At 48.8% G+C, this 26,443-nt stretch overlaps 11 protein-coding genes across 11 annotated transcripts; 4 read left to right on the top strand and 7 right to left on the bottom strand.

Moving 5' to 3' along the window:
• Positions 1 to 21: 21 nt before the first annotated feature.
• F9C07_2068828 (uncharacterized protein) lies at positions 22 to 1,414 on the bottom strand (the record flags this gene model as incomplete). Its single annotated transcript, XM_041292494.2, has 3 exons — positions 22 to 697; positions 749 to 1,253; positions 1,306 to 1,414. 3 exons carry the CDS (start codon positions 1,412 to 1,414, stop codon positions 22 to 24), a joined length of 1,290 nt encoding a protein of 429 aa, XP_041146931.2.
• Positions 1,415 to 2,130: 716 nt separating this feature from the next.
• On the bottom strand, positions 2,131 to 3,243 carry F9C07_10207 (putative pectin methylesterase; the record flags this gene model as incomplete). The annotated part of the gene is made up of 3 exons (XM_041292491.1): positions 2,131 to 2,558; positions 2,621 to 2,733; positions 2,810 to 3,243. The coding sequence occupies 3 exons, from the start codon at positions 3,241 to 3,243 to the stop codon at positions 2,131 to 2,133; spliced, it is 975 nt and encodes a 324-aa protein (XP_041146930.1).
• Positions 3,244 to 3,866: 623 nt separating this feature from the next.
• On the top strand, positions 3,867 to 5,141 carry F9C07_10208 (putative extracellular exo-polygalacturonase; the record flags this gene model as incomplete). The annotated part of the gene is made up of 2 exons (XM_041286143.1): positions 3,867 to 4,279; positions 4,334 to 5,141. 2 exons carry the CDS (start codon positions 3,867 to 3,869, stop codon positions 5,139 to 5,141), a joined length of 1,221 nt encoding a protein of 406 aa, XP_041146929.1.
• Positions 5,142 to 5,552: 411 nt separating this feature from the next.
• Positions 5,553 to 6,777, bottom strand: F9C07_10209 (uncharacterized protein; the record flags this gene model as incomplete). The annotated part of the gene is made up of 4 exons (XM_041286142.1): positions 5,553 to 5,679; positions 5,735 to 6,018; positions 6,076 to 6,264; positions 6,322 to 6,777. 4 exons carry the CDS (start codon positions 6,775 to 6,777, stop codon positions 5,553 to 5,555), a joined length of 1,056 nt encoding a protein of 351 aa, XP_041146928.1.
• Positions 6,778 to 7,544: 767 nt separating this feature from the next.
• F9C07_2190440 (tannase and feruloyl esterase-domain-containing protein) lies at positions 7,545 to 13,958 on the top strand. The gene is made up of 5 exons (XM_071509395.1): positions 7,545 to 7,913; positions 7,984 to 8,119; positions 8,176 to 8,722; positions 8,773 to 9,215; positions 9,823 to 13,958. The coding sequence occupies exons 1-5, from the start codon at positions 7,574 to 7,576 to the stop codon at positions 11,396 to 11,398; spliced, it is 3,042 nt and encodes a 1,013-aa protein (XP_071366743.1). The 5' UTR covers positions 7,545 to 7,573; the 3' UTR covers positions 11,399 to 13,958.
• On the bottom strand, positions 11,948 to 13,876 carry F9C07_2203389 (deoxyribodipyrimidine photolyase; the record flags this gene model as incomplete). Its single annotated transcript, XM_041292483.2, has 2 exons — positions 11,948 to 12,497; positions 12,552 to 13,876. The coding sequence occupies 2 exons, from the start codon at positions 13,874 to 13,876 to the stop codon at positions 11,948 to 11,950; spliced, it is 1,875 nt and encodes a 624-aa protein (XP_041146926.2).
• A 701-nt stretch (positions 13,959 to 14,659) lies between the features above and the next one.
• Positions 14,660 to 17,836, top strand: F9C07_2284134 (uncharacterized protein; the record flags this gene model as incomplete). The annotated part of the gene is made up of 2 exons (XM_041286144.2): positions 14,660 to 15,795; positions 16,817 to 17,836. The coding sequence occupies 2 exons, from the start codon at positions 14,660 to 14,662 to the stop codon at positions 17,613 to 17,615; spliced, it is 1,935 nt and encodes a 644-aa protein (XP_041146925.2). The 3' UTR covers positions 17,616 to 17,836.
• On the bottom strand, positions 17,837 to 20,350 carry F9C07_2284133 (uncharacterized protein). Its single transcript, XM_041292465.2, has 8 exons — positions 19,438 to 20,350; positions 19,243 to 19,372; positions 19,006 to 19,190; positions 18,919 to 18,955; positions 18,802 to 18,869; positions 18,357 to 18,739; positions 18,226 to 18,293; positions 17,837 to 18,168 (listed from the first exon to the last, which is right to left on the bottom strand). The coding sequence occupies exons 1-8, from the start codon at positions 19,528 to 19,530 to the stop codon at positions 17,843 to 17,845; spliced, it is 1,290 nt and encodes a 429-aa protein (XP_041146923.1). The 5' UTR covers positions 19,531 to 20,350; the 3' UTR covers positions 17,837 to 17,842.
• Positions 20,351 to 21,474: 1,124 nt separating this feature from the next.
• On the bottom strand, positions 21,475 to 22,824 carry F9C07_2203386 (uncharacterized protein; the record flags this gene model as incomplete). The annotated part of the gene is made up of 8 exons (XM_071509557.1): positions 21,475 to 21,622; positions 21,653 to 21,837; positions 21,901 to 22,010; positions 22,049 to 22,198; positions 22,239 to 22,527; positions 22,555 to 22,670; positions 22,702 to 22,714; positions 22,735 to 22,824. The coding sequence occupies 8 exons, from the start codon at positions 22,822 to 22,824 to the stop codon at positions 21,475 to 21,477; spliced, it is 1,101 nt and encodes a 366-aa protein (XP_071366742.1).
• Positions 22,825 to 24,272: 1,448 nt separating this feature from the next.
• F9C07_10215 (uncharacterized protein) lies at positions 24,273 to 25,293 on the top strand (the record flags this gene model as incomplete). The annotated part of the gene is made up of 4 exons (XM_041292476.1): positions 24,273 to 24,425; positions 24,488 to 24,899; positions 24,960 to 25,109; positions 25,160 to 25,293. 4 exons carry the CDS (start codon positions 24,273 to 24,275, stop codon positions 25,291 to 25,293), a joined length of 849 nt encoding a protein of 282 aa, XP_041146922.1.
• A 438-nt stretch (positions 25,294 to 25,731) lies between these two features.
• F9C07_10216 (uncharacterized protein) lies at positions 25,732 to 26,381 on the bottom strand (the record flags this gene model as incomplete). Its single annotated transcript, XM_041292464.1, has 2 exons — positions 25,732 to 25,873; positions 25,942 to 26,381. 2 exons carry the CDS (start codon positions 26,379 to 26,381, stop codon positions 25,732 to 25,734), a joined length of 582 nt encoding a protein of 193 aa, XP_041146921.1.
• Between the last annotated feature and the right edge of the window lie 62 nt (positions 26,382 to 26,443).

Here is a 26,443-nt window from a genome sequence, read left to right as displayed (position 1 = left end):
TATGAAGTCCTCGACCTAGCACTAGACAAAAATCCAATTTTCCCCTTGTTCATACAAATATGCAATCCAAGGCTGTGATGCTCCCTCAGGAGTGGTCTGTCCTTCCCAAATCTTCTTAAGAATTTCCAACGCGTATACTACATTCTGAGCGCGCCAAAGCCTCCACAAATGGTCCAACACCTCCATAATCGCTGATCTCTGGTGCTCAGTTCGTGCCTCAGCACCAATGATGAACGCCGGCCATAACAGCCCTTTGAAATGAATGTTCCCGGGGCCGACCGATGTGAAATGTGCGATGATGGAATCAAGTGAGCCGAGTATGTGCCATTTGGCTAAGTAATACTGCTGGGATTTGTGGGAAAAGGCTTGCGACATGTAGATCAATGCGGCGGCTTTGTATATGCATGCTACATGATATCGGACGGTCAGGTGAGACACATTAGAAGTTGCAAAAGCCCATTTTTGAGGCGAGAAGGTCTCGACCTGAGAGAACAGGTGGGCTATAACGTTCGGGTCTGGGGGGACAGGGCCTGAACAGGCGGAGTTGACGGATGACAGTATGTAAAGGAGGTCTGCCGGACAACCCGTCCATGTTAGGGATTCGGAGCGTTTAAGGATTTCAATGATTGGTATTGAAGTGAAGAGAGGTTGATATTGCTGTTTGGATTTCACCAATGTTGACCCAAGAATTTCGAAGCTGAGATGTTAGGCATACACTGGTTGAAAGGGGAAGATGGTTTGTACTAACATGGCATAGCTCGTGTCGAAATATTCATAAAATCGGGAAAATGCCGCCGTTAAGCTTGTCGACTGCGCTAGGTCCATGGACAGGATCTGGGCCTGCATAATCTCTTTTAATCCATTGAGATGATATGCCCAGGTGTTTCTCCCGCTTTCTAAACACGCCAGCCAAATGAACAGGAAGACTGAAGCAATAACCCCGTACGAGTCTTGATACGGTGCCTCGTGGTACCTAGTTCTCAACAGATAAAGAGCCTGCTGTTTGTGATAGAGATATTCGTAGAATCGGGGTGAGTTTCTTGCCCCTTCCACGGTGTCCAGTTCTCCAAGAAACTGCTCGTTGCCAATTAATCGGCTATTACTCAACTCCCGCTGCGCCTGGTGTAGCGCTGCAATGGAAACCATGATATGACAAAGGCCCCGACTGGATGGGATCAGGCTCATAAATTCTTTGAATGGATTATTGGGCCCTAGGTCATATATCACACACTCTGGACTGCAATTTCGCTCGACTACACACCACTATCAGTATGTTCCCTTGCCACGTTGGGTGAATCTACGTACAATATGCGATATACTCTCGCATTGGCCGCGTTAGATCTTGCAAACCAGGGTCAATTAGTAACCGACCGATTGACATTGGTGATCCGACGCTTGGCACGGTCTTCCCCATCCATTTGCCGCGACTGGCGACGCTATTCGTCCACCGGAGGGGTCGTTCCTTGGCGTACCCGAGGCATTGATCTTGCATTATCTCACACTTCTGACATACTGGCAGCAAGCGATCGCATCTTCTGCGACGGCGACGACAAGTCCAGCATGATTCTGTGGCGTAAGTCGAGGAAGACCCGTCCATCGAGGTGATTCATGCCAAGGGGAGTGTGCCGTTAGAGGTTGTAGGAGTGAAGATTTAGGGCCGGCAAGAGTCAACCGTGGCCATCACTATCCCTCTCTCGGCAGCCAAGACGCACCATGCTCCACTCTTGAAGCAAGATGACCAATGGGCGTTCCGTATAAACAGAGGAGTCATGCCTCCATGCCTGAGGTGTCGAGGCAGCAAACCATCAACTCATTCACTTTTCATTCCCGAGATCAAGGAGCGACTCCAGGCGAAACCGCGAATCTAATACACATTTTTGACTTTGCAGCAAAAAAAACAAAAGCCGGTACCTGCCCAAATCGCTCGACGTAGAAGCAATCACTCAGGGGGAAAAGGCTGTGGTATTACTCAAGTGCATCACATCTCATGAAAATATATCTCCGAGCCGACTCAGCTAGAGTTCATGACTACATTTTATAAGAGGAGAATACTAGGGTCTACTGTAAACAAATTCTGCTGCTAGAGCTACGTCCACATTTTATATCTCGAACTGACTATAGTTTATCGGACTAATAGCTTGAATCAACCCAATTTTTATAGTCGTCTCCTAAAACTGTTTCCTTGGCCACAGGAGCATCAATGGTACTTAGATACTCTCGGTCCGATGTGTCGGATCCAGCACCAGTATTGTTGAACTCATAATAGAGAGGCGTCGCACCATCCGCCATAGAATGCCAACCTTTGGCGTTAATAATGTCCGGTAGGACTGAGTACTGATAGATCACGCGGGCGAGGACGCGCCAGGGTCGGCCCAGGTATACATCGCCAGTCAGATCCACTCCCGACGCTGCCTTGATGTTGCAGTGGTCAATGGCATACCAAGCAGTGTCCGAAGTGGTCTCACGCGACATGGCGGTGATGTAACCAGCACCATTCGAGACTATATCGCAATTTTCAAACCAGGCAGATGCGTCGCCAAAGATATAATCGACAGCTCCTGGTATGATATTAACTCCAGTCTAGATCTGGTTAAATGAAAAATGACCACGAAAAACGCACCTTCAATCCGAGAATTGATATAGTACTGATGGCCGGCTTTGGCATACAAAGTATCCTGATACCCTGTGAATTGGCATGCATAAAAGCCAAGTTGGTCGGCATTTGCGACGAGGCTAATATCGGTAACAGCTGTGCGTTAGATCTCTCTATGGCTTCTCCTACGGACAGTGGAAAAGAGTAAACGCTTACGCAACGGCCTGCGCGCCTGACCCATATCCATTCGCTATATTGATATTGTACACCGAAACCAAGTCCGACTTGATATTGACAGTGGCACTGTTATCGAGGGAACCAGCCTCCGGAGATGATATGGTATGAGTGATGGTGACGGTATTCTGCTTATAGGTTTGTGTATCTGTTGTCTCTCCGTATAATGTCAAGTGGCCCGCATAGTTAATAACCAGCTGCTCCTCGTACGTGCCAGCGGCAATGTAAATACATGCGTCCGCCGTCGATGAGCCTAGAGCAGTGAGAGCATCGCCGATGGTTGAATAATCGCCAGACGTGCCCACCGTAGAACATCCAGATGGCGCACTGGTTCGACCTGTGTCCCTGGGTAGCACAGCTGCAGAACTAGCGAGACTGAAGCTCAATAGAGCAAGTTTCAGGAGGGAACCGTGCATGTTAGGTCAGCGTACAAAGGAGATAGGTGGATCGGGATATAAGCAATGCTGTACCCAACTGGTAATGATGTTCATGGGCATGATTATAAACCCTGCACGACGTGTTCGGGACACAACCTGAGACATTGTCTCACATGCCTATCATGGGCTCTAAATCGTATTCAGATATGATCAGATATTCCAGAATTCTTCCATCAATCGGCAAAGTACAAGTCCCGGAGTTCGCGGAGTCCCCACAGGTTAAAAGCGGGTGCTCATTTAGCCGGACTATTCCCGCCCAATGTAATCTTCCCCGGACGACGATCAATTCCCCTAATCTCGGTTGGAGACTCTAGGGCAATTTAAACAAAACAAGCTTCAGGCATTCCCCGGATGTCACGGACAATCTCTACGAACAAGTAGTTTCTCCGTCAAACAGGCCGCCCTACCCGGAGTCCTGGACATGCCTCGTGTTCGACATGGTACATGTGATTCACAGGACCGGCGCAATGGTGAGACGTTATTGTAATTGAAGGCGATGAATTTTGCGTCCTTGAACTATATATTTGGCATTGCTCGACGGGATTCTTCAGTGGTGCAAACTGGAAATAAGCATTTGTGAGCCTTGTGTGATCAGTGCGAAAATGATCAGCCTCAATAGCATTTTCCTGCTGTCGCTAGTTGGCCTCAGCAGAGCTGCCCCATCGAGAAGCGAAACATCCCCCGATAGGACTATCAAGCCTCGTGCTGCTTGCACTCCCACTGCTGGTGGAAGCTCCTCAACCGATGACGTTCCGGCAATCCAGGAGGCAATCACATCATGCGGTGACGGAGGTACGATCGTTATCCCGGCCGATACGACGTATTACTTGAATAGTGTACTTGATTTTAAGGGTTGCTCAAACTGTGACTTCCAGGTGGAAGGTTTGCTCCAGTTCACCAGTTCCACAGATTACTGGAATGGAAAGACGGCCATGATCAGTGTCTCGGACATTGACGGGTTGAAGCTTCGCTCGGTAACGGGCTCTGGGGTGATTGATGGGAATGGGCAAGAGTCGTACGTTGCTTGTCACTATTATCTCTCTAGATAATGACTAACTCGCTTACGCAGGTGGGATAAATTCGCTGAAGACAGCAGCTACAAGCGCCCGACCCTGCTTTATATCACCGGCGGCAGCAATATCGAGGTGTCCGGTCTTCGACAAAAGAACCCTCCCAATGTGTTTATTTCCGTCAAAGGTGACACATCAAATGCCCAGTTTACAAGTCTGACTATGGATGCTACCTCAAATTCGGACAATCTTCCAAAGAATACGGATGCCTTTGACATAGGCGCCAGCACATACGTGACAATCTCATCGGTCGCTATCACGAACGACGATGACTGCGTGGCGTTCAAACCGGGCGCAAATTATGTAACTGTTGAGAATGTGTCTTGTACAGGATCCCATGGCATTTCGGTGGGCTCGCTTGGAAAGTCTAGCGACGATACCGTCCAGAATGTTTATGCCCGCAACATTACAATGATCAACTCGAGCAAGGCAGCAGGCATCAAAACCTACCCCAGCGGTGGAGACCATGGCCTATCAACGGTGAAGAACGCCACATTCGAGGATTTTATTGTCGATGGCTGTGATTATGCCTTCCAGATTCAAAGCTGTTATGGCGAAGATGACACATATTGTGAAGAAAACCCCGGCGACGCAGTGCTGGAAGGAATTGTCGTTAAGGGCTTCACGGGCACCACGAGTGATAAGGAGGACCCTGTGGTAGCTAATCTGAACTGTGGGTCCAAGGGCACCTGCGATGTCACTATCAGTGGCTTTGAGGTGAAGGCTCCTTCAGGGGATGCGAAGATCCTGTGTGGCAACACTCCTTCTGACCTTGGCGTCACCTGTAGCTCAGGTGCATCTGGGTAATACCATAGCCTCCTAGTTTGACCTAACGAATTTCACGTTAGGTGCTTGAGCTTGATTTGCAAATTAAAGCCAGGAAATAGGCTTGTTTCGACGAGGAATGTTCAGCCTTTGTAGATATAGAGGAATGCTCCTCATGAATTCCCCTGGCCTGTAGGTCGACCTATTAGGGGGCTCATAGACCCATTTCAGATAAAGTGAATTCTGTCTACTATTGTTCCAGCTTTAGTTTGATGTAGTGTCTACCGGGAGAGCTGCAGCATAGACATAGCATGAATATAGCTCACGTAGCTACAGTCCCTTAAATTTGCCAATGAAGTTCTCGTAATTCTTCCATTAAATCCATTCATGTAAACTTTGAAGTCTATCAATGTCCATGTGCGCTTAGCTGTGAAATTACCGAATAGCTCCCCTTTAACTGTCAAGCTCCAGACTCTTCAGAATCAGTTCGACCTCGGCATCTGCCGCTTCGAGTATATGCTCGGGTGGGTATTGCGGCTGCCAGCCGATCTGCTTGCCATGGACTGCAGTAAAGGTACACCTGGAGTACGTTAATAATTATTTGAAGATAGGATCGAGGATAGCGAGTTACATACTTGCCACCGACCTGAAAAGGCACAATAGATGGGTCCACCCCGAGTGCTTCAGCCATTCCCTTCAGGGCTGTTTCGTCTGCCTGTTCTACCGTACTATCATCAACCACACCACGTCTTGCGAGAGCTTTCGCAAAAGCATCATAGATGTCATTCCAGGCTATACTTCCAGAAGCAGCAAGGAAAAACCCGTCCTTGTTATATCCGATATCGCTACCGAGCAAGATTTGCCGTAGGATCTGCAAGTAGAGGGCAGCATTGTCACTAACGTGGCAAACAGGCCAGATCTGGCGGGCATGTTAGCGTAATTACAGAAAGTCCATGATGATCCACATGCAACTTACGGGATCATCTAAATCGACCTTATAAACTCGACCAGTCTTCTTCGCCGCTTTCACGACTGCAACGTCCTGAATTGAAGTGCGGTTGCCGAACCCCTCTCCCTCTCCATATACTATGCAGGGAGCAAGTATGTAACCTCGCACTCCGTTCTCCTCTGCGGTGTCAATAACTGCGACATTCGTTCTAAGACCCTGTTCAGTAGATTAGCGACCGTGTCGCTGTATGCACCGAATTAGGAAGCTTTTTACCTGGGCAAACCACTTATACGGAGGAGCAGCACTTTTCTGGATGTCATAGAGCATCGGGTCGGTATCAAGTAAAGGTCTGTCATGTTGAACACCCCCATGCCGACTGAATTGTTTGGCGCCAGTAGTATGTACGAAGTGCACAGTTTTACCCGTGCGTTCTTTTACCTTTCCAAGGGCCCTGATCATCACTTGCTGACGTGTCTGATTGTAAGCGTCGATGAGGAAATATATCACAGAAATCTCTCTGTCAACAATGGCGGTCGTAATTTGAACATGGTCGTCAACATCGCAGAACAAAGGCTCGGCGCCGTATTCTTGCACGCATCGGGCTTGCTTTTCAGAGCGAACAAGAGCATAAACCTTGCCGTATGGAGGTAAATCTGCCCTTTTGAGGCGCGCGAGCAGGGTACCCCCAAGATAGCCCGAGGAACCGGTGAGGAGGATATTGTGAATCATGGTTGATGTGAGGATGTTGCTTGGTACTGCATACGGCGGCTAACCCTATATTCTTATAATTAGCGCCTGTACTCGGGAGTAGCATGTTAATATATTGTGGGTGGAGATATGCATGTCTTCTGCCGAATCCTAAGCCTCGATTGAACTTCGTGCAGACCCGATTATCAACGCTTAATTATTAGTAATCACTAATTAACAATTCCCTACAATCTAATCCGTGTACACAGACCACTTAATCCGCACTCCGGTCCGCGATGCGAGGCGTACAGTGTACTCCGTAGATTTAGTTTGCCCCACTGTAAGCTGACCTTGAAGCATTGATACCTACATCGCATTGCTGTACCCTTTGGATTTGTGTATAGAAGCTTCGTCTACTCTATGATCGAGGCTGATCTACCCAATCAAGCTGCTTGCCAAGCATTTTGTTAATCTAATATGTGTAGAGCACCATGATTGATACCTCTGCCTTTACTACCGATTGCAACTGAAGTTGGACGCCCCTCTTAATCACAACCTGCGAATCACTGTCTCATTTATTTTCTTTACCTCTGTTTGCTCACGATGTGTACGAGCATCACCGGCTCTTCAGATTACCGCATCCGCATATCGTAGTGATCAGCCGCCAAGGACGAGACTAGTTAGCTCAGCGCCACGTCGAACGCAAGGGACCGACTCTTTCTGCGCATTTCTTTCCTCTTTGGAGTTGTAGCTTTGATATCCACGGTCGGACTTCACCACACCCGAGGAACAGTGAGAAACCAAAGGACTACCTATTCATATTGACACCAAGGTAAATATGAAGGTCTCGCTGTGGCTAACCCTCCTCGGCGTAAATCTATCTCTCGCCTTGGCCGTGGGGACTGACTTCCCAGCCTCATGCCAAGCTTTTTCACCTGATACGAGGGCTGCGAACGCACATCGTGAGTTCACTGAATATGTGCCCGCGGGGACAAATCTCAGTTTGCCGTACAATGATGCAACATGTGCTCGCCCGAATCAGGTTGTCACAGTGGACCTTTGCCGTGTCGCATTATACGTGGAGACGTCCAACAGATCGAGCGTTACCACAGAAATATGGCTCCCAAGAAATTGGACGGGAAGGTTTTTGGGGACCGGAAATGGTGGTATCGATGGTTGTATGTTGATACCCCCTAGTCAACAGAGGTCTGTAATTATCACAGTGTCCTGATAACGCTGACTGAACAGGTATAAAATATGAGGATCTTGCGTACGGGGCCGCAAATGGATTCGCCGTTGTCGGGTCGAATAACGGACACAATGGCACGACTGCTGCCTCGTTTTACCAGAACTCGGATGTTCTTGCGGATTTTGCTTGGAGAGCGTATGTCATGTTGTCGCATTGTGTCCATGCAGGTCTAGAAAGCTGACTGTTAGCAGACTTCATCTTAGCACAGTGATAGGCAAAGAAATCACTCAAGCGTTCTATGGAGAACCTCATAGGAAGTCATACTATCTGGGCTGCTCCTTGGGTGGACGGCAAGGCATTAATTCTGCAGTGGAATTCCCAGACGACTTCGACGGCATTATCGCGGGCTCACCGGCAGTGGACTTCAACAGTCTTGTCTCTTGGAGAGCAAGTTTCTTCCCAATTACTGGCTCCGCTAACTCTACTGACTTCATAAGTGTATCCACATGGAAGGATCTGATCCACGCGGAGGTATTGACACAGTGCGATACACTTGACTGTGTCAATGACGGAATCATCGAGGATCCCTCTTTGTGCAATTTCTGTCCAGAAGCATTAAAGTGTACGGACGATAGAATAAATAATTGTCTCAGCCCTGCGCAAGTAGAGATCGTGCGGAAGGTCTTTAGTCCGATGTACGGCGAAGATGGACAACTGATATTCCCAGCAATGCAACCAGGGAGCGAGCTAGAGGCCGCAGACCAGCTTTATACAGGGAAGCCATTCCGTTATTCTAAAGTAAGTCCACCTAATCTCAATGTGATCGTGTACTTAGGCATGATGTTAAGGAATGGTTTCAATACGTGGTTTATAACCCGTCTTGGGATCCAGCTGAGTTTGATATCCACGACGCAAAGGTCGCGGATGACTTGAATCCGCAGAATATCAGGACCTGGCCGAACGACCTATCAAACTACGAAAAGCGAGGAGGAAAGATAATCACCTTCCATGGGCAGCAGGACGGTAAGATAACAAGCTTCAACACGGAGCGGTTTTACAATCATCTTGCGACAGCTATGAACATGTCTTCCTCCGAGCTTGATAACTTCTTCCGCTTTTTTCGCATCTCAGGCATGTCCCACTGTAGCTCAGGGCCGGGCGCATGGGCATTTGGACAGGGTGGTAGCCCTGCTCCAGCAATGACGCCATTTAATGGGAATGAAAATATCTTGGCTGCGTTGGTGGCTTGGGTGGAACACGGGGTAGCCCCAGAGACAATCACGGGGACAAAGTACGTGGATGATAATCCAGAGCTTGGGATATCGATCCGGCGTAGTCATTGCAGGTTCGTGATTCAGTTGAACCATGGAAGACATGAGTTGTGTTATTAATATCACACAGGTACCCACTGAGAAATACTTACATTGGAGGCAATCACTGGGAGTGTACTTTGCCATGACAGTTATTCACTGAAAGCTATGAGTCAAAGTGCTTCCTATCTTTCCCGTATATGTCACTGCCTTGATTCATATCGGCCACCTATTGGTAGCTTGTTTGATGGTGGCGCAGGTGGCGTTCAATTCACTGGGCCCTTGTCTTTCTGTTCCTGATGATCACTGTTAGATTTGTGTTCTTTCTCTCACGTAACATTCAAAACACCCTTCTGGCGTATCTCGCGTTCTTCCACCTTCGCACCCTTAACTTTCGTGTCTCTTGTCCGTGCCCTCCGTATATGATCCCAAAAACTCGATGAACAATCTGGTATTCAAGCATTACCACCCCACAGTCACATCAGAGGAAATGCACGGAACACGTCGATTGCGACGGGGAAGCCGCCATCGTCAACCTTCGCCTAAGAGACAGAGGACTGAAACGCCTGATGCCTCTACATCCGCCAGTATAGCACAGCCGGCAGCTGAACTGTCTGAGGCGAAGCCTGCCCAGCCCAACGCCCCTGTCGACAGTCCTGGTGAAAGCAAAAAGCAGCCTACCCCTGAGACCAACCAACGTGGTGGTGATGAGAAGACCCCAAACGAAAGACACCATGTGAACCATGAACAGCACCGTAGCATTGGTGGAAGAACTGCCGTCTTTCAAAACCAACACCAGTCGGCCAATATCAAATGCCCTGGGTACCCGCTCTTCTGGTTTCTCCCTGAACGATTTGCAGCCTATGCCTATCGATCTACCGATATTCTGTCCTTCACGGAGTCCCCGCCTGAAATACCTACCTACAAGGAACCTAGGTTGGGTACTGTCCCTGTTGGCATGGTCTTAAACGTTCCAGATCATGTGGATGAGAGTGCTGGTATCAGAGCTCGTGTGGCGTTTGATGTTGCAGTCTTGCATGTTTCTCTCGAGCCCCCTTTTTGGACCATCGCTAGCAGGACCGGCAGACTTCTGAATAGCACAGACTACTGCCTTAACCCCAGCTTTGCCACCGAGAAACTCAGACTGATCAAGGTCAGAGAGATGATACAGACTCACATAATCGAGTTGACCACCTATCGCCACCGATTCCTCCTGGTGTTACGCTCTTGGCGCAAGGAACGAAGGCTTTGGGAGGTTCGACTAGCGATCTCTCAGGTCAGACGGGGCAACAACGCGATATTTCAGCATCCCCTGACACACGAAGACCTCGACCGTCTTTGCCTTTGGTATCGTGAGCAACAAGCAGCCGATGACCGTGGAGAGATTGACCCGTCCTCGTTCGGTCGGGTTACTGGCATGGTGAATCCATGTGCCAAGGAGCTCCAACCCAACTCGCAGGGCGGTTTCGTGAACGACTCTATTGTCACTCGCTTCGAGAAGCTCAAGGAGGCTATAAGGGGCGTTCTTGCTAGGATCAGTACATTGCAAGCCCAGGAACACGAGGAGAGACGGCGCCAGCGGGAGCAACACGCCAAGCGGGAGCAAGGAGCACCTGATCGTGGACACAATGGGATATGTCTTCCAGGAGATGCTTTGCTAGTTGATTTCGAATTCGACACTGAGGATCCCTTCCCTTCAGCTTCTGTCATCGACCCCCTGCCCACTGACCTCGAGCATCGCGCGGCACACTATCACTGGCACGTCGAAAGGCATGGTGTCTGGGCCCCGAAAGGCTTGTTCAAGCGTGCGACCTATCTTAACACCTTTCAACTTGCAGGTCCGGATGATCTTTCTTTCTTCGATAAACCACGTGCAGAGTGGCCCCGAGGACACCAAGGTCTGCTCTTTGAACATGTGGACTATGTCGACGACTTTCAGGTGCATCCCTGGGGTATTCCAGCAACACGCTTCGCTCAAGCTCTACGGCAACAGCCTCGGTATACCGCTGCTGCCATATATTCCAAAAAGGCACGTATGGTTCTTAAGAGTATTGAGCATTGGTATTTTACGAATAAAGAGGTCGCCTTTGGTGGTATTCAAGATTGGCCTCTTCCGTGTGGTGTTCGCGACGGTCTTTTGGAGGTCATCCAGGAACTGCAGTGATCCAAGCATGGTTTTGTATCAGTTAGATTCTGACTGTCAGCCTCTCCACTGTTCACTTCGTTCTCACCTCAAGGTTGTTTTCGTCCGTTATGGGCCTTCTCCGCTCCGGCTTTGTTTTCTGATTTTTCAGTGGGATCTCGTGATCTGGCTAACGTATGGTGGATGATTCGATATGTTACTGTTTAACTGTTCCACCGATAAATGTGCTTTAGTTAGATCTACATACACAAGCAGTATTAGAAATAGGATATTCTTTTAAACAGCTTTTCGAAGCTTTTATCAGACGTCTGACGTGTCAACAACACTTCCAGAAGACGGTTCTCCTCGTATTTTAACACCTGGTTGTCACTGGATCACCGAGGAGTAGTCTATCCATTGGCAAGGAGTACTATGGATCGTCCCGTATTACCGCCTACACAGAGGCTGGTATAGTACTTTCGCAAAATGTCCCTTTGACGGATACCACCACGAAATAGGGAGCTAGCGTCCATGCCGTTACCCCATGCTGAGCCCGTAGTTGCTGAGGATATTTAACGTTCCATAAGAAATCTATCTCGACTTTCCACCAGCAGCCTTCTTATACCGATCTAAGGCGAGCGCCCGCCTTGTCGCATGATCTACGATCGGTCTCGGATATCCGTTCTTCTCGGCCAAGTCGCCCGCGCCGCGATCATACGGATCATGAATAGCCGATCCCTCGATTTCACGCAGCTCCGGTACCCAGCGCCGTATATAATCCCCGTCCGGGTCGAATCGCTCGCTCTGACGTAAGGGACTGAAGATGCGAAAGTATGGTTGTGGATCGACTCCGGTGCTGGAGCCGAACCCCCAGCCGCCGTGGTTGGAGGCGAAATCGCCGTCGATGAGGTGTTCCATAAAGTATCTCTCTCCGCGTCGCCAGTCTATTAACAGATCCTTCGATAGAAAGGATGCGACGATCATGCGAGACCGGTTGTGCATCCAGGCGGAGCTTTTCATCTGTCGCATGGCGGCGTCGACAATGGGGAAGCCGGTTCTACCCTCGCACCACGCTTTAAAATAGTCCGTGTTATATTCCCATTCGAGGTCTGTAAATTCAGGCTTGAAGCATTTGTTCATGCTGTCTGTATTAGCTCGACCTAACATTATCCACAGGAAATTGACACGTGCTTACCATATGAACGGCCAACGAACCAACACGTGTTTGTAAAAGTCCCTCCATGCCACCTCACTGATCCAAGATACAAAGCCAAGCTCATTTCGGTCCAGTTGGTTTTTGTTTGCTTTCTTAGCTTTAGCCACCGCAGTTCTAGCACTCAATGATCCAGAGGCAAAGTACGGACTTAGAACTGATGTGGTCTGCTTAGATAGTGAGTTCCGCATATCATCGTAAGCCGTGGCTTTCTCTTCCAGAAAGCTTTCTAGGCGATCTAAACCCTCGTGCTCTCCCGCTGGATATAGTTGACGAAAGTGTTCCCTTTCTTCATCGGACAATCGCTTGTTATTCGGTGCTCCGGGGACCTCGCTTGCGAAAAGGTCCTTGAAGACTTTCCGAGCATTCCCAGGATTAGAGCCAGGTTCTTCCGACACTTCGAGATGCTCCGGATTATCCATAAGAAACATCTGCCAGGAGCGAAACCATGGACTGTACACAGCATACTGTTTTCCCTGTTGACTACTGAGTAACCCTGGAGGAACAACGCAGGTGTCATGGAGCACATCAAAGGCGATGCCGTTCTCGACGCACAGCCGGACCAACTTTGCCTCTCGCCGAAGCTCATCAACTTCGTACTCAATATTTGCAAAAAGGTGATTGGCACCCCACTCTTGACATAGATGAATAATGCGCTGCGGGATATCCCTCCGGCTCTCCTGTGTTTCCATATGCAAGGGAATATCCAACTCGCCCAAGTCCAGCTTCAGTTGCTCCAACGTCCTCAACGTCAAATCTACCCGTGCAGGACTGCTTAAATGCGCCGTGAGATCCTCCGGTGAGAGAATGTAGAGCGCGATAAGAGGGATGGAATGTTCACGTGCAACCTCATATGCCTTCCGTAAAGCGCGATTATCATGCAATCGCAGATCGGACTTGAACCAATGCACCACGGCCGCATTTGGCCGAATCGATAGACGGGCATCTACTGTTTCTTCACAGACCCTATTCAATGTCTCCATTGGCCGTTCCAGCGTTCCGTCGTTGTAGGCTTGGCACCGCTCGTTGCTCATTTCGGGCGGGTAGAATTGTCGCAAGACTATTCCGAATTCTTCCGCTTGTCGCGAATTGGGATGCGGTGATGATAGATCGGATTTGCCCCGCTTGTTAGTATCTGAGGTGCTGTTGGTTCCATTTTCCCTGGTACCGTTTTGCGATGGTTTGCGCTTTTGTGGCATGTTGCGAATGATTGTAGGGGTCAGCGTAGATCGAGCTCGCGACGAGAGAGGAAAGGAGTAAAGGAACGCAACGCGTGAAAGGCCAATTACTGAGAGAGCTCCTTTCATTATATATGAAAGATTTGTCGTGGTTGCGATTTCCCCTGGCGATCGCGTTGATTTCATTGATGGATCGAAGCGATGGAAACCCTCTGACGTCAGTTCACAATGTGACATGGACACCTGAGAAAATAGGCACAACATTCCTCCAGCTGTTCCTCTCTAGAAATGTACCTGTGAAGCCCTACGTACTAATACTCACTCTCCTTATTACTAGGACATGTTAAGCTAGTGGCAGGCTTCCTACTCTCATCCATGTCCCACCTCTACATTAAATATATACAAATCTCATATCCCTTTTACTAGTGTATGTTTGACTAATAATTATCCTTGCACAGTGGGACCTGAAGTAGTGAAGGAATTGCAGAACAATTGCTAGCCGGAGATCAGTGAATACTGGGCATACAATTGACCTCTATGGGCTCTGCAGAGGAGAGGAAGTCGGTTAACTCGGGTAATTCAACGAATTTCAGTGTCTCACGACGTTGAACATCCTATGACAACGGCGGGACATATATGCCCCTGGCAAGTAGCCCCCTGGCTAGGACACCACTTAAATGACTCTCTTAGAGTCCGGGCACTATTTATGGTTTAGTGGTGCTTCCTTCTGACAGCATCTCACCCCACAGTGGCTCAGCATTCAGCCTTGTTAGAGCAACACATGACTCAAGCTGATAGGCAACACTAGTGGAACATTATTCAGCCTCACCATCAAACACCTTTTAAAGACCGCTCACTCCTGCGTTGTCACTCCACTTCGTCGTCCATTGTTCTTCGCTTATATCACTCGTCATGAGTCTCGAAAAACTCCCCAATGAAATCCTTTGTCTTCTCCCCTTCTACATCGATAACATCGAGACGTTTACCAACGCAGCATCATCATGTCGCCGACTCCGTGATTGTTTATACACAGCACTCCCCAACACCATACTGCGGCTAGCCGCCGCCTCGGCCCCCACATTCTTTTCTCCCCACCCGCATTTCCTCGTCGCTGCCACAGCCCGCCAAGTCAGTGACTGGGCATTAGGGAATGAAACTCGTACATTAGCCCTCCGCGAAGCCTTCCAAGGTGGAATCGACAGCCTCTATGAATTCTGCCTCCAACATGCAGGCCTAACATTAGAAGACATTCGAAGAACACATCTAGCCCGGTTCTCCATCATTAACCCCCTCTCGGACAAGATCGACAAGATGGCCGGTAAACAGTGGTTCGCCACGCCAAACTTCTGGAATGGCGGGGTGAGCGAACCCTACACCATCTACACGGAGGCAGACCGCGCCACCTTCCAAATGATCATATACGGGGAGTTGTTTGGGCGGAGTATGGACGCCTTCTTACAGCCGGAAAAGAATCTCCCCTATTTCGATATACGAACACGGATCGACTACTTCACCTATTGTCTCCCAGATTGGGTTTGTTCTAGTTATCCCGGGTTTGCAAGGTTGGCGACCGGTCCGTATGCGCCGCACCTGGAAAGGCCGAGCGAAGGAGACCAAGTAGCCTTGCATCATATCCTGCATTGTGGTCGATGGCGACGCATGTGGGCTGCTGCCATTCGGTCGGTTCTGGGAGGTGACGATGCTTTTACTGATGAGGATGAGGAAGATGAGCACTGGAGGAAGAGGATGTTACGTAATGCGTTGCAGAGTCAGGGGCTTGAGGGGATGCAACTAGTGACGTTGCCTGTGGACAAGATAGACAATGAATATGTACAAAAGGTGAGGAAGATGAAGCAGCAGATCGATCAGTTGATTGAGCCTCCCCGGGTCGAAATGCTGGGTAAGGGAGCGCTTACTCCCGTCTCATTTGCTCCTGACCCTCCCCATGATGTTGAGATTCCATGTAGGAATATGTGGGGGCCATGGACATTCAATCCAGATGCAGCGTCGGATACGGACTCGGAAGAAGAGTCGGATCCAGATTGGGAGTTGAACTTTGAAGTGATTGAACAATGATCCGAGTCTTCCTGTATATATACATGCATGAACAAGTTCAACTTTCCAAAAATATATATTTGCTAAACTGGTCGGGGAATTGGTTTACGTGCGACTGCAGAGTTTTGGAAGATTTCTATGCTGGATTCTAGCAGTTCATACTTTCGATGTAGAACCTAGAGCTGAAGACTGTTGATCCCAGTCAGATCTACAATGTCTTGTATAGGTGAAGCTGGTAGAGCTCTCTTGATAAATGCTAATTCAGCACATGCGTCCTAGACGCTAAGCTATATCAGGTAAAGTACGACTTTTGTACTTCCAAATCCGTAACCTCCGTCTTTCGGAGGCGTTTTCCAAGAGCACCTGTGGGTTCGAATCCCGCCTCTGATTAGTAGGTTCCCTTTTCTCTCACGTTTCTCCTACCCGTGACATTGCCTTGCTAAGAGTAGTTCTCCAACTCCCTAGATAGTCTCCACACTTAAATCGCACTCTGTTCTTTGTTTGACAAAAGATCTTCACATGAGCGACGCTAGACAGTCTCACCGCCTACCCTTCTCATTATTCGATTCATGCCTCAGGGGTTCATTGTGATCTTTTCCGGACTGTCCAGTTCGACTCATCTTTTCTTTCGAAATGAAGTCAAAATGTCTTTCCTTCCAGGTTCTCCTGAGTTGACGAAATCCACAAAGGAGTCTCGATTACATCTGTCTCCATCGGAGCCAAGCTACCAAGATTTGTGATCATTCCGAGTGACTCATCAAGATATTTTCTAGGCATAAAACAAACCAAGACACAGCTCTGGGAAAAAATCTAGATCAGCCTGAAAAAGCGCCAAACAGGTTCTAGTCTTCTAGAAATGTTCGCAAGCAGGACCAGTTCGCGATCAATGTGAAACCACTATACCAATCGCGAGTTAGCCCGGGAGTGGTTCCATGGTTCCACCCTGATCACAACCAAAACCTGAAGCTGTTTTCCGCTCGGCGCCGCAAAGACCATCTCTGACATCAGTTCCAGCCAGCCAAAGGTTATCGAAATGCCATCGAGGACCACGTCCAGTCTACTCGAATCACGATGGGCCCCTCGTCCAGAAGAAACGAAACGGTCATCGTCTACGCCCCGAGGGCAGAATCATACCCGAGGGCCGAACCACCCACCTCCCTCGCAGGAACTGGCCCGCTTCATGAAAATTGTCGGGCGATTAAAGTGGAAATTACCCTTTCTGGCGGAGGGTTACCGCCTGGCTACGCTACCCGCTGACAGTGGTGTTGATGTCGCGCATGCCGAGATCATGTTTAAGATTGATTTCTTCGAGTACTATGCGCTTCTGGAGCGGGCAATCGTGCATTTACTCGGCGTTTTCGGCGTGACGGTCACTGGTGCTATTACTAGATCGCAATCGACTCCGAGGCTTGGGCGAAATAGGTCCATTGCGGCTATGCATCGGTATCATGCCAATGTCCTGGACACACTAGAGAGGGAGAGCTGTCCATTGCATTCTGTTCTCGGCACTGGAAACGTACGCGAGCAGTTGAGGAAAGCGAAGGAACTTCGCAATCGGTGGAAGACAGCCGACATGTCGAAAGAAGAGGCGGAGAAAGATTCGTTCCATCGACCGGAGGAGAGTGCAATGCCGCTCGAAAGCTATGATTTCGACCATATCCTATCAGAAATCTTTGTCGGTTTGGAAGACGGACTTGCACTGGCTCGGGAGCAGGTCGCTAGGGTCGAGAACGGTACTGGTAACGCCTTGTCGGGCGATTCGGAAGCAGATTGGGATTTTATTGTCGATGCTATGGATTGGGAAGCTGTGTGAGATTTCCTTCGCATTTTTATCCTCTTTGTTGCATTTTTATGGGTTGGCTGGCGTTTGTTGTTTCCCCTTTGTCCCTGTATATTACTGTCCTCCTGTATAATATAGAATTGCCTGAAGGACTGTCACCCCATCATGCAGACTACACAGTCATACCAGCGAGGAGCGACATTCACGACGCAACGTAAGAAATTTCATTAAATGATTTTCTATAAAACACTTTATTCCCGCTAATAATTTGGTTTCCGATCAATATCAACCAATTGCACCACACTGTTCGAGTCATTCGAATCATTCAAATCATTCGAATCATCTCTCTGTGACGATGACGAGTACTGAACGGTGTAGCTGACAGACTTGTTGATCTTGCTCTGTCCATTCGACTGGCCCTTGGCGTACCAATTGCTCGGTCCCGTGGCGTACGTTCGCTTGGTCGACCCGCTAAAAATGCCAGGGAAGAAGTGGTTGAGCAGCGCTCGGGACGACGGAAGACAGGCGCAGATGATGGCAACTTGCGATTCGATGACGGACCAGTGGATCAGGGGATAGATGCCGGCTGAGTTGGATTAGCAATAGTCACTAATGAAACCCGGTGAATACATGGACCACGTACCAGTCTGATTCTGGCCCCAGCGGTTATTCCAGAACACGACTACTCGAATAATGCCGATGATGGTCAAGCTATGAAATTAATTATTAGCGACACCGCAGATATCGAGGGCAAGAGACAAGGGGGTCCCATACACAGATCCCATCACAAACATCAGACCAACGGTGAGCTTCTTGTATAATGGCAGCTGCAGCTTGCTCACTTCATAGACTGGCATCAAGACCATGATGGCGTCGACAATGATATTCACCAGACAGTTGCCCAAGATGGCATCGATAAAATCAATGCATGTGCCGGGATCCTCGTTCGCCCAACCATCCCAAGCTAAATGGACCGGACTGCATCTCAGCCCATCCACAAGTGCCCAAGTGATGCCGATCGATGCGTTGATTCCGATGAGCGTATATGCGAGCGTGCGGAACATGCGGGATTGGAAGATCCGGAGCAGGAACAGACAGACGGAGATTTTGGCGAGGGAGATTTGTATCTTATACATCACGGCGAAACCTTGGAAGTACTAAAGGGAAGTTAATACTAACACGGTTCGACCAGGGCAGTCGGATGGCAGCGATGGCTAACCTTGTAGAATTGAGTGATGTCATCGAAGGGGATATCCCAGATATTCTTGCCGAAGCCGTATTTGATCACTGGACGGTTAGCTTTACACAATTATCAAACTTGGGGAACCGAGCTTACTATAGATGTTAAGGACGAACATGGCCACACCCATGACCTGCAGAGGTCAGTACAAATGCTACCCAATGGACGAGAACGGTGCCTTACGTATGAGATGATGATAGTCAGGTCATCCCACCCCCAGCCACCACCAAGGTTGAAGCTTTTGGCAGAGATTCGAATGGTGAAGAAAAAGGTAGCCAGGATGAGTGGTGCCAAAGTCGACCCCTCAATGAGGGGCGGCCCTTGGCGGGGTTTGATGTTGCATGATTCTTCGGTCAATCGTTGCGTGACTGTCTACGGTTAAAGTCTCGCAACGGCATATCAGGCCTGCTGGTGGCTTACTGAATTCTTCCTTTGTTGTGCCATTGCTGGTTACGCAGTCCACCAGAGCAGTCTGCCGCGAGTCATCGGCGCAGAGATATGCCGTCGAATTCCACTCCGAGCTGGGAAACAGCTGCTGCATGCACGAGATCTGAGGCAAAGGCACATACACAGTCAGCGACAAGTGTCAAGGCCCAGGCATGATGGAGAACCTACGGCAGACGATGGAAGCTCGTTAGGGTTGGGGTCTGCAGCATGCAAGCCAGTCCCCAAAGCCAATAGAGAGAGCACGATTTGGTAGACCTTCATTTTGATGATGGAGGCACTTCAGAGTAACCTAGCAGAGCATATTCAGGAGATGGAGTAGGTATTACAGAAGAAACTAGGCATGGGCCAGCCAGCCTCGCTTCGATATTAATGGTCCCGCTGCCCACTGTTAAATATACATTTTTTATTTTTTTTTCTCACGAAGTTTGGGGCACTGGGCCAGGCATCTCCACCATGGAAAGTGATCCCGAAGGGGAAGTTTCTTGCTGCACTAGACGGGTTAAGCTTATTTGTCGCCATTTGGTTTCCTCGTGGCACGTATACCGACGTCTCAATATCTGGTACGCCAATTTTCGGCACTCAGGGCTTGATCGCTAGCAGTGCAGAACCTTTGGTGCTTCTCCTACAGTCTTAGCAATCTAAGCGATCATGCAGCCCTCACGATAGTCCCTGATCGATCGATTCTCCAAATAAAAAATGGGGACCAGTGAAACCCAGTCAATGAGGACGTTAGCCCTAGTCTTGGCAGTTAGTGAGGCGACCTGAAGAAAAACTTTTTCTGGTCTCCGGGTCTCCACTTTGGACCAGATCTCGGTTGCAGATTGATGGATCTCACTCCAATGGGATGAGCCCGGTCCCTTGAACCTGATCCTCGGGTTAATTTTGTTGGCTCGTCCCTTGGATATCAATTTGTTGGTCACGGCTTCCACTTGCCGTCCGCTAGACACACGTGGTTGGGAATCCTCTTGATCGGTGCCATGGCTTTGCCTTGTCTCATCCGTGCAGAGAAGATTCTATGACCAAACCACTTTTTCTACATAGCTCGGCTTCTCCCGCCTTCTGTCCAAGTTTTCTCTTCTTTTTCCCTCTTTTTTTTTTTTTTTTTTTTTTTTTTTTTCAACTGAATTTGCCCTTTTCCTTCGCCCCTCGGTTTCCCTCAACAACTCATCGAGTGACGCGGATAGTCCACATCAGGACGGATACTAATTAATTAGGATCACCTCATCAAGTTATGAACACCTGTACCTTGCGGACTCCAGTTGCTTAATAGTACGAGGCTATTGTTCAAGAGGTGCAATCATCACCGGAGCATTTCCCCGTTTAAGGCAGTGGCTTTCCCCTTGGTCAGGGGGAGTCGAAACAAGAGTGTTCTCCGGGGGCAAACCTCGGTCTAAAAGACGCCTCTTTCGCTAGGCTGTTCTCGCAAAAGGCCCCGATCCGCTTTGGATCTTCCATGGACCGGAATTTAACCTTACATAGAAACGTGTGAAATGCGCCGCATATTGCACAGATGTACATCGGATCCTCGGTAGACATGGACTTAATTAATCATCTTGTAGTTTTAGCATTCGGCAAAGTATCGGGATTTAGACCATCTGGTATGGACCGAGAAAATTCCGGTATGATATCATCCCGTTTATCAATCTGTGTTTTAAGATTATCAACCCTAAGCGAAGGACTCCAGAGCTCCACCTGGTCATACTCCGTATATAGCATGATCGGAATAGAATCCGAGTTTTGATCCTTGGGGACATTTTGTGCATGTCATTCCCTCGCGGCGCAGGTGGACCACTCCTCGATCCTATTTAGATTGGGGGAGGGGGTGGGGGGGGGATTATTTTCAATGAAGTGTCTGATAAGAGTAATCAACTGTCTCTGTCTTTGATACAGCGCAATACATTCATCTGTCTTTATAATTACCACTATTTGTAAGGATTTGGCATCTCGATAATATGAACTTCATTCTCTGTTGCAGAGCTTAACTTGTTTTTCTATTATTGTTAGGGTATCGTAGATCACCCCTTATGAAATCCAGAGAAAAGTAAGATTGTGTATGCTGCTTAAAGTGTTTAGAATTGAGATGCTCTAGTGCCAGTACAGCATTCCCACTTCATTGTTCTACCTTCACAGAGGCACCTCCCTTGGCTAAGCAAGTATTTCATCCCAATCATCCAACATCCGCTGCTTGCTATCTTCCAACTTCTTTTAGACGAACGGACCCAATGCCTCCCTGTCCCCAACGTCAAGTAACTTCATCCTCTCTTCGCTATGAGGTGGGTTGTATTGATCCGGAGCCATACCACCGCCAAAGAACTTTGCATCCATCATCGGCCATACAGCATCAAACGCCCAACTCTTCCGCGCGCCATAATTAACCTAAAACTCGCGATGGTCCCAACTCTCTCGCATTCTCCCAGAAATCCGCCGGCTTTCAGCCAGGGTTTTGTTGGCTATAGCAGTGTCCTCTTGACGTTTGAGGACCCGGAGAAAGTTCTCCAGGCGCGGCTGGTAGGTCCTTGTCCAGTCTGAGACTCCGCGGGGCCATTCTTCGGGCATTTCCAATAGTAGCTACCAAGGCGGCATAGAGGCGAATTCTGCAGGCGCAGTGTATGTAAACTCCCAGTCAATGACTGCGATGATTTTCATGTTATCGTCAAGAAGAATGTTGGTGGGACGGAGATCATCGCAGAAGAGTTTGAATGGCCCAGAATTTGACGTAGTATGACTGTGAAGACGTGACTCTGCCGCCAATTTGCAAAATAGCCTCCTAGCAACGTACTTCGAGGGCAATCCTGCTTTGAATCAGCAGCGTCGTTGCGCTGTGTTACTAAATGCAGAAACTCGGTCTCGGTCAGGCTCCGATAATATGCCGAAGCAGTAGTAAATGGCGTGCTGGGTAGCATCTTGGGAGGAAAGTTTCCCAGCTGAACTAGCTCGTTCATATTCATGGTTAACGGGCGGTTGGTGACATTCCAGCCAATTTGCATCTCTGACCAGCGAGCCAATCTTATCAAAAGACGGCTTGGAAAACTCCAACAAAATATCCGCTATCTGACTATAGAAAAACTCGAGCTTCTCCTCTTCATTGTCTGGATCGAGGAATGGGCGATCGCCTCTTTGATATCCAGGAGCTCTTAGTTGGGTAGCCAGATTGGATGCATGTCCAACATACTCCATGAGAACAAACGGGCCTAATCCTGCGGGACTGTCCTCGCTCGTGCCATGGTGGATAATCTTTGGAACGGGGATCTTGGTGTTCTCTTGTAGTTATGTCATAATTGCAACCTCATTTTGGACCTTTTCTTCAGGAAACATCACTCTGCATAGACATGGAAAACGTAAGAGAGAAGAGAAACCATCTTCGAAGACCAACCTGAAACACAGACTGAACGCTCCCAGGTCTGCAATCCGTGCACGGTCCACGGGGCGCACCCCCTCTCAATAGCTCGCCATGAAGTTGGTGACTGCTAGGAGCACCTCGTGGCTAATGACCATGTCCTTGAAGTCAGTAAATACATTGTCGCTTGGTTCCCAAGCGACGCCATCGTATTTCATCCTTATGTTGGCGAACCTGTATGCAATCTGAAGGTAAGGGAGTTGGAGGAGAGTAAAGACGAAGGCGATGTGCTGTATTGGCTGGCGTATGTGAATCCAATGCGGGGCGATGGGCACCAATCAGAGCCTCCAGGAGTACCTACTTAAGAGTCTAGTATCGCGAGGACTTGCCCAGATATTGCAGCAGCTACATGTTATACGCAAATCACTCATAGTACTCGAGTATGCAGGCAAACGGTGACATGCGACGGATACCTATGGATTGAATTGTTTGCATCAGGAGCTTCAGCATTTTATCTCCAGCCCACAACGAACCAAAGCCAATGAACTTTGGTCAAGTCTTGCTAGATGTACCGAGCACTGAGAGTCATGCAAGATTGAGATTAAGAAGAAAGGACCTCGGTTAAGCCAAAAGACAAGTCCACGTAAGGGTCAATGGATGAACGACTAGAAAGGGCCTAGATATGAATTTGTCAGCTGTTCTGACCCACGTAGGGCGCATGTCATGCAATGTCTCTGTTGTCGGTCACACTTTGGAGACATCTTCGGAAAATCTGTCATTGGCATATCGTGTCATTTCTGGTGATGGCACTGCCTATATAGCAAAACATTGTCTGGCTATGCCAAGCCTTTTCACTACCTATCTAGGATTCCGGACCGGCTCATTTATCCACTGGCTAAGGTAGCTCGACGGCTAATGTTTCATCACAACACAAGCTCTGCTGCGGAGCTCTAGTTCCGCTGTTGTTAGTGATTCACCTTTTGACCTGACACTGGTAGTTCAATGAAGTCGTGTCCCATTGAACTAACAGGCTCTGCCCAGTAAGTTTCTGAATATCATTAGAATAGGTCCAACAGAAACACCCCAGTCAAGTTCTATACCCTTAAACCATAGGATAACATATCAGCAACCGCATATACCGGTCCACCAAGGCAGGTAATCAAACCGCAACATCGGTACATGGAAGCGCGACCCTACGCCCTAGATGACTTCCGATGGCGCCTCAGTGGAGAATAAGTCCGTTCGCGGACTATGTTAAGCAACACAATTGCCATGTTATTGGTGGAGCCTGGGACAAATATGCCGAGGGACTCTTGGCACATCGACTCCTGTCTGAAACTGAGTCCGGGAAAACTTGACATGGCTTGGCATTCCCCGTCCTTGGCCCTCCGTTCTGCAGGCATGGCCCTATTCGTGTGCTTGATTGATGGAGAATAGGACTTTAGAGCTGACTCTCCGACACTCCGCTTCTTTGCCTAGAAGCCGTTGTATCGGACAAATTGTGGATATTTTGACTAGTAGATAGCCTCGAACGAAGGCGGGAAAATATAAATGCTCTCTACAGTCTTCGTATCGACATGTTTGTGATCAATTTTTCTTCTTCGTCTTTGCTGTTTATCTTAATCCACTCCTTTTGTAATTCCTGTCTATTCATTTTCCAGGCGAAATGAAAGCCGTTCTTTCACTCACAGCCCTCCAGCTGCTGGCCAGCTACGTAACAGGTCTCCCGCTGCAGGACAGCTCCTTGGCCAAGAATATCAAGCGCCAAAACACCAGCTCATGGAACCCTCCCTCTGAACTCGTGACCCCTCTCAACGAGGTACTACTTTCCCTAACACCCCATTAACCCGAGGATTCACTAACCAAACACGAAATCCATAGGTATGGGAACACGAGATGTCAACCTACAGCGACCCCCTCGGATTCCGCAACTACGGATTCGACCAAGTAATCGACGGCAAGGGCAAAATCAACTACTGCGTGCGCTGGGACTCAACCCAGTCTGTGACCCAGGCACAGCGCGAACAGGTCGAGACTGCCGTCCGGCGGTCATTCAACAAGTGGATTGGTGAACTGGCCGGGTTCGACGGGTTCCCTTACGAGACGGTGGATGTCAATGTGGTCGGATGGGCTGTCAAGGATAAGGGTCTGTTGCAGGGCGATACCTCGGGTATTGAGGTGTATACTACTACCGATGAAGAGGGAATTCCTCAGTGTGATCCGGGCTGTGGACGTTTCTTTCATCAGGATAATGACTACAGCGCTTGTGCTGCTGGGGCGGATCGTCACTATGGTATGCCATCTCAGTTCTCTTCCATACTCGCATAGAATACAGACACTAACAATATCACAGACCAAAGCCTGTGGCTTACTGATGGTTTCGAAGGCGGCGCTGGTGGTGACTGGGGCCAGCGTATTGGTCAAGAGTATTTCATGCAGAACCTCGATCTCGAGGATATCCACATTCTGCTGCATGAGATGGGCCATACTTTCGCTTTGGATGGTATGTTCTCCCCCGTTGGTTACAGAGGATATTGACACTAATCTTCCTAGATTTCTATGACTGGACCCCCACTGGCCAGACTAGCTTCATCATGCTGGCTGGTAGCGCGATGAAGATAACTGAGTTTGACGCTTGGATGGCAAGGGACTGGTGGCGCCATCTCAAATCCCGCTACAGCCTTTGAATAGCCCTTGGTGTACTTGACATGGGCTTGTCAATATCTAGGGGTATTGGTATACGCGACCGTGGAATACACGACTTCGCTAGGTTACGGAGAGGGTGATATTAGGGTTGACGCTGAAGCGGCCACAACATTTCTCAGTGTAGTAGAACCAAACTACTTTGTACGAGGTGACACTTGGGAAATTTAATATTTGGACTAGCCTGAAATACAGAGCGATCCAAATACTTGAGCAGAAAACAGTCTCACCGAGAAAAGAAATTATAGAATTCGAAAACTCCAAGCAAGCACAGAATAATTAATAATTCTCCTCATCCGCTTAAGCATCCAAGCAACCCAACAAGTAATAAGAGAACTGACGCTGCACCGACCGGGCAGAAAAAAAGGGTATCGACTAGCCCTGTCGCGCTCAGCTTAGCTCCGAATTCATCGATAAAACCTTTATACTTGATCCATTTGTGTGCTCTGCGGTGCCGTTGCAGGAGGATCCTGCTTTCCAAGGGCCCTATAACCCGGAAGATCAGATTTCAAGACTCCGCAGATACCGAGAACGACAACGAGCGTCAAGGCGCAGAAAAGAAACCTGGTTAAACCATCTCTGCGTCAGTATATCTTCGTATAACCTGTAAAACCCGAAAGGATACAACTGACCATATCAAAACCGCAAAAGCAATGACCGCATTCACATAATCCGACTTTCCAGCTGTATATGACAATCTCGCCGCCATATCAGCAAAAGATGCTAACCAGAAGACCGTAGTCACGAAGTAAAGCACGAGAAGCCCAATGGTGATCAATTTGTTGAGAGCAGCATTCGTATCTGCTTTAGTCCGAAAGACCCATGGTATAACGGCCGTCGCAGCCGAAACCAACATTGTCCATACTGAGTTGAAGAGAATGAAGGCGAGGATTGGTGGAACTGCTACCGTCACTGTCTGGGACGTGTATCCGTTTCTCGAGGGATCATAGCGATATTCCTTGCTGCCCTGACTGAAGTACGAGACTAGGTGGCCGGTCAGAGCTAATTCGACGACTGCAAAGACGAATGTGGTGCTTAGAAGCACAAATGGTACCACTTGAGGGAGATTCATGTTTAATCTGTTCTGTACTGGTTTTGAGGGCAGGATGACAGCAAGGATGCGACGAAAAATGG

Source organism: Aspergillus flavus, chromosome 4 (genome assembly GCF_009017415.1).
Source record: "Aspergillus flavus chromosome 4, complete sequence".
Classification (NCBI taxonomy): domain Eukaryota; kingdom Fungi; phylum Ascomycota; class Eurotiomycetes; order Eurotiales; family Aspergillaceae; genus Aspergillus; species Aspergillus flavus.
This window is presented reverse-complemented; position numbering and strand designations above follow the sequence as displayed.

Excerpts from the sequence above, each read along its gene's own strand:
- F9C07_2190440 (XM_071509395.1), top strand. The coding sequence starts at position 7,574 with ATGAAGGTCTCGCTGTGGCTAACCCTCCTCGGCGTAAATCTATCTCTC. Across the intron at positions 7,914-7,983 it reads AAATGGTGGTATCGATGGTT|GTATAAAATATGAGGATCTT; the intron begins GTATGTTGATAC and ends CTGACTGAACAG. Across the intron at positions 8,120-8,175 it reads GCGGATTTTGCTTGGAGAGC|ACTTCATCTTAGCACAGTGA; the intron begins GTATGTCATGTT and ends GACTGTTAGCAG.
- F9C07_2284133 (XM_041292465.2), bottom strand. The coding sequence starts at position 19,530 with ATGAAGGTCTACCAAATCGTGCTCTCTCTATTGGCTTTGGGGACTGGC. Across the intron at positions 18,870-18,918 it reads GTTCGTCCTTAACATCTATA|TGATCAAATACGGCTTCGGC; the intron begins GTAAGCTCGGTT and ends CTAACCGTCCAG. Across the intron at positions 18,169-18,225 it reads CTGGGGCCAGAATCAGACTG|CCGGCATCTATCCCCTGATC; the intron begins GTACGTGGTCCA and ends AATCCAACTCAG.